This window comes from Agelaius tricolor, unplaced genomic scaffold, assembly GCF_023055355.1.
Source record: "Agelaius tricolor isolate 1412-34295 unplaced genomic scaffold, bAgeTri1.0.p SCAF_32, whole genome shotgun sequence".
NCBI lineage: Eukaryota > Metazoa > Chordata > Aves > Passeriformes > Icteridae > Agelaius > Agelaius tricolor.
Genome location: NW_027269292.1, coordinates 5,971,113 through 5,980,683, shown reverse-complemented (window position 1 = coordinate 5,980,683; position 9,571 = coordinate 5,971,113). Strand labels below are relative to the sequence as shown.

Genomic DNA, 9,571 nt, shown 5'->3' with positions numbered 1-9,571 from the left:
CGCCCCCCGGTACCGCCCCGAGCCCTGTGCCCCGCCCCGGGCTGGGGCAGAGCACCGAGACGGCTCCGCCACGCCGCGCCCCAAACCTCGGCTGTAGGGGCACCTCCGGCACTGTCAGACCCTGCTGTGGAGAGCACCACGCACAGGACACCATGGTGGCCCTGTGTGCCAGCCCCAGGGCCCGTCCCCAGCTGTCACCCCAGAGCAAAGGGGCAGCTCCAGGTCCGGTGACTCCCCGGTGCCCGCCGGTACCAGAACCGCCCCTCTGCTGGGAGCAGCAGCAGTCCCAGGACCCCCAGAGCGGCTCCAGCACCCCCAGAGAGGCTCCCAGGAACCCCAGATTGGCCCCCCAGACCCCCAGAGTGGTTCCCGGACCCTCAGAGTGGCTTCCAAGATCCCTGGAGCGGCTCCAGGACCCCCAGAGTGGCTCCCAAGACCCCCAGAGTCTCTCCCAGAGAGGTTCCCAGGACTCCAAGAGTGGCTCCAGGGCCAGGAACAGCAAGTTGTGAAACACCACACGTGACACCAGGAACAGTTTTTTATTTATTTTAACACAGAGAATCCAACAGGTACACAGCTGCTCCTGGCTCATTTCAGCTCCTTCACGGCCAGACCTGGGGAGGAGAGAGAGGGGAGATGGACTGGGGGGGTTCAGGCATGGAAGGGGTGCCTGGAGCCCTCCAGCTCTATGAGGACACCAAGCACTGAGCCCAGCAAGGCACTGGGGGTGACACCAGCTCCAGGGGCCCTTCCACAGGGCTCTCATGGCCCCCCCTCAATCCCAACCACCCAACAGAGGATTCCCTGGGGACAGGGACACGAGCTCCAGAGCCCCTTCCAGAGAAAGGGGGTTCTCACAGCCCCCCTCAATCCCAAACACCCAACAGGGGATTCCCAGGATACCTGGGGGCAGGGACTGCTTCAGCTTCTCTGCCTTCTCCTTGTCGGTGATGACCAGGGTGTAGAGGTACCGGCTGCAGCGCACCTTGAACTTCACATTGTCCTTGTTCTTCTTGATCTTGACGGCTGTGGGGAGGAGGGGACAGCAGGGACACCCCAGTGTCATCCCTGGGAATCCCAATGCACGCCCTGCCCCGTGCAGAAACCTCCAGCTCCATCCAGAGTGAGGATGGGGAGGAAAAAGCTCTGGCAGTGCTCAACTCTCCCTTGTCACAGGATTCCTGAGGGATCCTGCCACAGCCAGATCCAAACAAGAGGAATTAGAGGGGAAAAAACTCTTCCCGTGTTGCTGAACAGTGAGACAAGGCAGCTCTTTGACTCAATTATCCTCGTTTTGTGGTGGCAACAAAAATCTCCTGGTGAGGATGATGAATGAATCACCTGTGGTGGCACAACTCCAACATTCCACACAGCATCATCCCACAGAGCAGGGAGAAATCTGGGAATTGCCTCCAGGGAGCTGCAGCATCCCACAGAGCAGGGGGATGTTTGGGAATTGTTTCTGGAGAGCTGCACCATCCCACAGAGCAGGGAGACCTTCAGGAATTGCCTCCAGGGGTTTGGCTGAACCCCCCAGGGCATGCAGATCTGGGAGCAGGGTTCCAGGGACACCCCACAGGAGGGACCAGGCCAGCCCCGACCCCTCGGCATTCCCAAGGCAAGGAGCTCCTCAGTGCCCACAGGGAACGAGCTGGAGCCTCCCCCAGTCCTGCCTGAGACCCTCACTCACACTTGGCGTCCTTCCGCCGCGCCGTCAGCAGGAAATCCTTGATCTCCTCAATCTTGCGAGGCTGTGAGAGCAAACACAAACTCATGGAATGAAAAATCATGGAATGTTCCGTTTGGAAAGACCCCAAAATTCATCCGTGCCATGGGCAGGGACAGTTCCAGCCTGGGGTTCTCCAGGGATGCGCTGTGAGCCCAGAGCTCATTCCCAGGCCGCAGAACCCGCCAGGGCCCCGCTCACCCACCCCAGAGACCCCCCCAAGCCCCCCTCCCTCACTGCAGCACCCTCCCCTCACAGTCCCCGGCCCCTCACCATGGTTCCGGCTCGGCTTCGGCAGCTCCAACCTGCGGCACAAACGGGCCAAGATGGTGTCAGTGCAGCCCCCCGCCATCACGCCCCCCGCTCCCCGCCCGCCATCGGGTGCCCCCACGCTCCCTCCTCCGCCTCAGTCCACCCCGGGGCCACCCGGTGCCGCGAGGCCGCGGATGGCGGCGGATCCCCCAGGCCCCCCCCCGGGTCCCCCCGGCCGCCATCGCTCACCCGCAACCGCTGAGAACAAACCGGAAATGAGCGCGGCACTTCCGCATCCGGGACTTTATTTCCTACGGCGCGGGCGGCGGACAAAAAGCTTCGGGTGGCGGTGGTGGCTGCGATGAGCGGGCGGGGGCTCAGCCCCGGTACGAACGGGACCGGCTGCGGAGGGGATTTCGGGCACCTCCAGCCCCCCGGAGCCGGGCACGGCTGGGAGCTGCCGGGCACGGGGAGCAGGGCGGGCTGCTGGCAGTTCCCCGAGCCGCAGAACCCCTCCGGGGATGATCCGTCCGAGGTTCAGTCCCGGGGAGCCCTGGGCGATGCCAGCGCTCGGTAACCCGGGCAGGGCTGTAATGGAGCGGTTCTGCCACAAGAGAGAGCTTCGATCCCGCTGAAAACCCCAAAGCCGGGCAAACCACCCCAAAACGCCGCGCAGAATCCTTGGGGGTGGGTGGCGAGGAGAAGGAACCCCATGCTGTCACTGTCCCCATCCCCATCCTCTCACTGTCCCCATCCTGTCCCCATCCCCGTCCCCATCCTGTCACTGTCCCCATCCCCATCCTGTCATTGTCACTATCCCCATCCCCGTCCTGCCACTCTCCCCATCCCCATCTCCATTCTGTCCCCATCCCCATCCTGTCCCCATTCCCGTCCCCAACCTGTCACTGTCCCCGTCCCGGTCCTGCCAAGCCCTGAGTGGGTTTTGGGCCAGTTTTTGGGGTGCTGGGATGTTCCCAAGGGATGCTGGATCGGGTCACACCCTCCCAGTGCTCCCAGTATCAGCCCAAGCCCGGTTACTGGGGTGACACCCGCAGCTGCCAGCCCAGGGCTCCCCCCAGGAGAGGATTTTGGGGGGTGACCCTTCCCCCCCGGCACAATCGAGCTTTTTAATTGTTTGATTTACTTACCTCCCCTCCGATGGGCTGCTCTACTCCGCTGCCTTTTAATTGCTCCCGAAGCCGAGCGCTTTTTCATGTTTTCAGAAATGCTGAATGCTGTAATTAAAGCCCTGGCGGCGTAAATCAGCGGCGGGGGAGGACGACAGCCCCGAATTAAAGCTTTTGGCATGACAATAAAACTAAAGTGCCGCGAAAAGGGCCCGGTTTGGCACCAGCGCGGGGTGCTGACACCGAGGGGGCTGAGGCACCCTCCAGGCACCCCAAAATCCCCGGGTTTTATGGGATTATGGAAAGATTGGGGTTGGGAGGGACCTCAAGGCTCTCCCTGCCGCATCCCTGGTGGCGTCCCGGGGTTGGATGGTTTGGAGCGGCCTGGGATGATGGGAGGTGTCAGGGGGAGGAATGGAATGGGTTTGGGGTCCCTTCCCAGCCAAACCATTCCATTTTTGTGTCATTAATGGAGATGTGAAGGAGCCCTGGTCCCAGCAAGGACCCTGATGGCCACCAGCACCCTGAGCCATTGTCCCTATGGGTGGGAGGGGACATTCCCAGCGGCTCCTTCTCCATCCCCAATGCCCCCGTTTGGGTCCCAAAACGCAGCCTGGCCCCACCCTGGGGCAGGAGAAGGGGCTGGTGATTGTCCCCCCCTGCCCTGCACCCCTGGGGCAGCGTCATTGCCACCCTCCCCAGGGAAAGGCAGCCCTTGTCCTTCATTAATAATAATTATAAATATTTTTTATATACCATAATTATTATATATTATATATAAATGCATCTATTCTATATAAATATTACAAATATATATAATTACATATTATAATTATCATATATTATATAAAACTATAAATTATTCATAAATATTATAAATATAGAAATAATTATTTGTGTAATGTAATTATATTATATATTATATAAGAATATATTATATATAAATAGTGTAAATAAATACATAAATATTTATACATTATAATTATTATTTATTATATAAGATATAAAATATTATAAATATAGAAATTATTTTATACATATTATTATATATTGTACATAAATATAATCTATTATATAAAAATACTATAAATATATAATTAATTATATTTATATATAGATATATATAATTATATAAATATTATAAATAATATTATTAATTAATATTTAAAGCCAAGTGGGCGCCTAAATCAACAAAAATAATTCATGAGAGCCGTTAGCTCCTCAAAGCCAGGCTCTTTTTACGACCGACATTAAATTAAAAAAAAAAAATTAAAAAATTAAAAAATCCCAGCTCCAAACCCCAGCACGTTCAGGATCCGCAGCTTTTCTGAGACATCAAATGCGTTTCCTGCCGCCTCCCCCCGGCCCGGCCCGGCTCCGCCGCCGGAGGAAATTCAATTAACGGCCTTAATTCACCCTGCGAGAGCCGATTGAGATGGAAAAATCCCCCAGATTCTGCTCGGGAAGAGCCATGGAAGGATCAGGGGGGGTCAAACCTCGAGGTTTGGGGGTGCCCTGAACCCCTTGGTTTGTGGGGTTTGTGGGGTCAGTGGGGACCCTCACCCTTCCTCCTCCTCCTCCTCTTCTGCAGCAGCTCCAAAGGGAGTCCTTGGAGGGAAAATGAGATTCCAAAGCCACCCCGAGGTGTTCCATCGTCCCCAGCACCCCTGCAGGAGCTGCGGGTGCCACCTGGGCCCTGGGGCACCTGGGGGACCTGTGGCACATTGGGGGACCTGGTGGCACATTGGGGACCTGGTGGCACAGTGTGGGACCCTCAGGGAACTGGTGGCACGTTGGGGGACATGGTGGCATGATGTGGGACCTGGTGACACAGTGCAGGACCTGATGGCACAATGAGGGACCTGGGCACCTGTTGGCACCATGTGGGACCTGGTGACACAGTTTGGGACCTTGGGGACCTGGTGGCACCATGTGGGACCTGGTGACACAGTTTGGGACCTTGGGGACCTAGTGGCTCAATGTGGAGGTGTCCCTGCCCATGGCAAGGGTGGAATGGGGTGACCTTTAAGGTCCTTCCCAGCCAAACCATCCCATGGTTCTGTGGCCACGCTCAGTTTCGGGGTCCCACAGCTGGCCTGAGCATGGGAGGTGTCCCTGTCGTTGGGAACGGGGACATCCCAGGGGGGTGAGCCCCAGTCTGGGGACACGAGTGGCTGCCACATGCCTGGGGTGTGGCAGATGGAGCCGTGCCCAGCAGAATCGTGGGATCAGGTTGGAAAAGACCTCCAGGGGTGAATCCAGGCCCCATCCCCACCTTGTCCCCAGCCCAGAGCTCTGAGTGCCACCTCAGAAGTGACTCCGTGCCCTGTCCCCACCTTGTCCCCAGCCCTGAGTGCCACCTCCAGCCCTTCCCTGGGCACCTGCAGGGATGGGCGCTCCAAACCCGCCTGGGCAGCTCCTTCCAGGAGGGAATTCCCGGTGGATTTTTCCCAACAAACACAGAGCAGCATGTCCCCACACCGTTCCCAGGGCGGTGGCACTGTGCTGGTCCCTCTGTCACTGTCACTGTCACCGTGCTGCCCCTGGTTTGTTCCTCCAGCCCTGAGTCCCTCGGAGCCGGGATTGAGCCGGGATTGAGCCGGGATGGAGCCGGGAGCTGGCAGAGGGAGCAGAGACACGACAGGACACGTTCCCTGCAGATCCAGGGCACAAACTGCAGCAGGAATTGATTTCTGCCCGAGTTTAGCAGAATTCCTCTCCCCAGCACAGAGGAGCGAGGCGGATTGCCCTCTCTGCCGTGTGCTGGCAGCATTTATCACCAGCAGGGACAGGAATCTCTCCCTGTTTCCCTCTTTTTTCCCCTTTCTCTCTCATTTTCCTGCGTGCAGGGCTCCTGGTGCAGCTCCCAGCCCATCCATCAGCCCAGCCCCGAGCAGCTTCAGGGGCACTTTGGGGCCCAAACCGCCCCTTTGGAGGCTCCGTGGGGTTTTCTTGCCTCTCCCTCCTTCTGTTCCGTGTTTGTGGAGGACAAAGGCTGAGGGGGGAGCAGGCAGAGCTGAATCCCAGGAAACAAAATGCCTGTTTTCATGGAAATGCCCCGGAAATGAGGCAGCAAATTTGGGGAATGGGGAGCACGGGGCTGGGGAAGGGTCTGGGGGGGAGGTGAGGTCAGGGAGGAGAAGGAAACCGGGCTGGAAGTTTCCTGCAGGCATCGGGCATGGCGGGAAGCTCTGGAATACAGATATTTCTTATAATTAGGGATGGGCTGGATCCTGCCCGGGCAGGGCACCCAGATGCAGCCAGGGGCAGCGTCCGTGTGGGGAGGGGCTCCTGCCCTGCCCCCGATTGTTCTGGGGGCTCTGAGAACCTGGGGCTGGGGGGTGACACACACCCCAATGTCCCCCCTGTCCCCCTCAGGGGCTCTGCCCTGGCTGGGGACACAGGCCGGCTGTGTCTTGTCCCTGTGTGTCCCCCACGTGTCCTCCTTGTCTTCTCCTAGGAGAGCAGTGCATACTCACTGAGTATCTTGTTTCCATCAGCTTCTCGATTTTATATTTCCACGTGTAAATTTAAGGTAGAGGCACAGTAGCAAAGAAGGGCACATTGCAGCTCTGTTGGGAGGTGGTAGGGCCAGTTTTGTGTGTTCCAGTTTTGGTCCATATCCTTGAAAAGGCTCCTATGTACATGTATACATATTTTTTTTTTCAAGGATCATTTCATTTGCAAAGAATCAGAGATGTAAATCACAATATTCTTCATAAAGCTGTGCAAAATACGCTGTGCAAAATCCACGATGAATCCTTGTCCCCACGATGTCCCCAAACCCCAGCGGTGACCCAGGGGTGACACCTGACACATCCAGGACCTGATGGGATGCAGGGAGACCCCAGCCAGGCCAGGCACCCGGGCAGGGTGGGTGACACCGTGGTGGCACTGCCAGCTGGGGACAGAGCACTCCCTGTCACCTCTCGGCTCCAGCCCAGTTCGGTCTCATCCTGCAGAGGAAGATTATGGAAATTTTCCTTCCCCCCCTTCCGCATAATTTCCCGACCGGGCTGCGGCGGCGGCGGGAGAGGCTGGGTGATGGGAATGTCATCTGCGATTCCATTATCTCCTCCTGCCTCCCCGCTCCTGCCTCATTGTGAAACCTTCATCCCAATCTGCCGATCTAATTAGGACAATTACAGCGCGAGGGCAGCTGGGACCCGCCCGGAGCCGCGGGGCCAGAGGGGACACCGGGGTTTGGGGGATTTTTTGGGATTACTTTGGCTCTGCAGGGGGATGGATGGGACTGCTGGGGTCCCGGCTCCTTGTGCTGCTTCTCGGCGTTTTGGGGTGCAGGGCCCCGAGAGTGACCTGGTGACACAATTTGGGATCTGGTGACACGGTGTGAGACCTGGGGGACACCAGGGTTTGAGGAGGGGGGGGGTTGAGGGATTTTTTTGGGATTACTTTGGCTCTGCAGGGGGATGGATGGGGCTGGGGGTATCCCAGCCCCATGTACTGATTCCCAGCATTGGTTTTGGAGTGCACGGCCCCTGGTGATACAATTTGGGACCTGGTGACACAATTTGGGTCCTGGTGGCATAATGGGGGACCTGGGGGGCACCAGGGTTTGGGGAGGGGGGGTTTGAGGGATTTTTTGGGATTACTTTGGCTCTGCAGGGGGATGGATGGGATTGTGGGGTCCCAGCCCCATGCGCTGATTCTCAGCGTTGTTTTTGGGGTGCACAGGCCCAAGAGTGACCTCATGGCTGCGTCCTGCACAGGCTGCTGTCACCCCTGTGTCCCACCTCGCTGGCTGCCACGACCTGCAGGGCTCTCAGCCCCTCTCTGGGGACAGCCGCCAGCCCTGCCCGTGGCACACGCTGTCCCCCAGCCCCGGGGGTGCCGCAGCTCCCGGATCCTCATTGGAATTCCGCGGGCGCGCCGCGGCAGCTGGCGGGATGGCAGCGGAGTGACAGCGGTGACAGGTAACGCCAGCCACGGCGACAGCGGCTTGGCAGCCGGGCCACAGCCCCGCCGGGCTCCGCATCCGCCTCTCCAGGCCGGGATGTGCCGGGGGAGCACCGGGAGGGCCCCGGGGAGCTGCTCCGGGGTGCTGGGGATGGGCACAGCGGGAACAGAGCTCTGCTGGCACCAGCTCCGTGTGCCCACGCTGGAATAAGGCACGGCGGGACAGGGAGAGCCCCGGGGGATGTCCCGCTATCCATCCGCCCCCCTGAGCTCCGCGATGTCACCCTGGGGATGCTCCAGCAGCCGTGGGGACGGCCCCAGCGGGACCCAGATCCGTGTCCCCGCGCTGGGATGTGGCACTGGAGGACAGCGACAGCCCCCGGGGATGCGACAGCCCCCGGGGCTCGCTGTGGGTGCAGCGATGTCCCAGCCCGGGGATGCTCCGAGCAGGGAATTGGGGAGCAGCCCCCGTGTCACACCAAAACGGGGACAAAAATCCAGGCGGGGACATGCAGGGACCCCGCACCCATCCCGAGGGGGCCGGGGGGGAGGGACACGGCGGGCAGAGCCGAGCCGGCTGCAGGGGCAATTAAGGGAAGTGCCAATTGTCAGCGGCGGTGATTAACGCTGCTCCAAATCCGCATGAATATTAACGGCCGACACGGCCCGGGCTCCCGCGCCATGAATTCTGGATGAATCTTAAGATAAATCGTTTGGATAACTTAGCGGCAGCTGTACTCCCTCGCCACCCACTGCCTCCCAAAATCAGCTCACGTCAGGCCGGAGGAGCCAGCGCGGAGCGGGGATGACAGCTCGGGGCTGGGTGTTGGGATCCGGGGGCAGAGCGGGGTGCCCGGGGCTCCCCCAGATCCCGGGGCAGAGTGGGGTGCCCGGGGCTCCCCCAGAGGCGAAGGCAGAGCGGGGTGCCCGGGGCTCCCCCAGTTCCCAGGGCAGAGCGGGGTGCCCGGGGCTCCCCCAGATCCCGGAGCAGAACGGGGTGCCCGGGGCTGCCCCAGATCCCAGGGCAGAATGGGGTGCCCGGGGCTCTCCCAGTTCCCAGGGCAGAGCGGGGTGCCCGGGGCTGCCCCAGATCCCAGGGCAGAGCGGGGTGCCCGGGGCTCCCCCAGATTCGGGGGCAGAGCGGGGTGCACGGGGCTCCCCCACATCCCAGGGCAGAGCGGGGTGCCCCGGGCTCCCCCAGAGGCGAAGGCAGAAGCTGCGCGGCTCTGGCGCCTTCCCAGGAGCTGGTGACAAATCCTGTCACTCGCCACGCTGCTGTTGTCTTTGCAAGGGAGATTTTTGAGATATTTGCTCTGCCTCGGGGGCTCCTTCCCGAGGGATGGAATTTGTCACCGCGTTAGGGATGCGGCGCGTCCCCTCTCCTGACACCTCGTGCCCGTCAGCAGGAGCACATCCCGCTCCCGCAGCCCTGCCTGGAGCATCCTCAGGTGCAGAGATCCATCTTCCCTCCCGCCATGGACCGGCCCCGGCCCCATTGGCATTCAGCCGCCGCCGCTCCCGGTCCGAGCGTCCTCGGGGGCCGCGGCCT

The 9,571-nt window shown here is 59.8% G+C and overlaps 1 protein-coding gene across 1 annotated transcript; it reads right to left on the bottom strand.

The window, feature by feature from the left end:
- Positions 1 to 530: 530 nt before the first annotated feature.
- Positions 531 to 2,352, bottom strand: RPL38 (ribosomal protein L38). Its single transcript, XM_071451398.1, has 5 exons — positions 2,228 to 2,352; positions 2,000 to 2,031; positions 1,691 to 1,751; positions 904 to 1,026; positions 531 to 614 (listed from the first exon to the last, which is right to left on the bottom strand). Exons 2-5 carry the CDS (start codon positions 2,000 to 2,002, stop codon positions 589 to 591), a joined length of 213 nt encoding a protein of 70 aa, XP_071307499.1. The 5' UTR covers positions 2,003 to 2,031; positions 2,228 to 2,352; the 3' UTR covers positions 531 to 588.
- Positions 2,353 to 9,571: the final 7,219 nt, after the last annotated feature.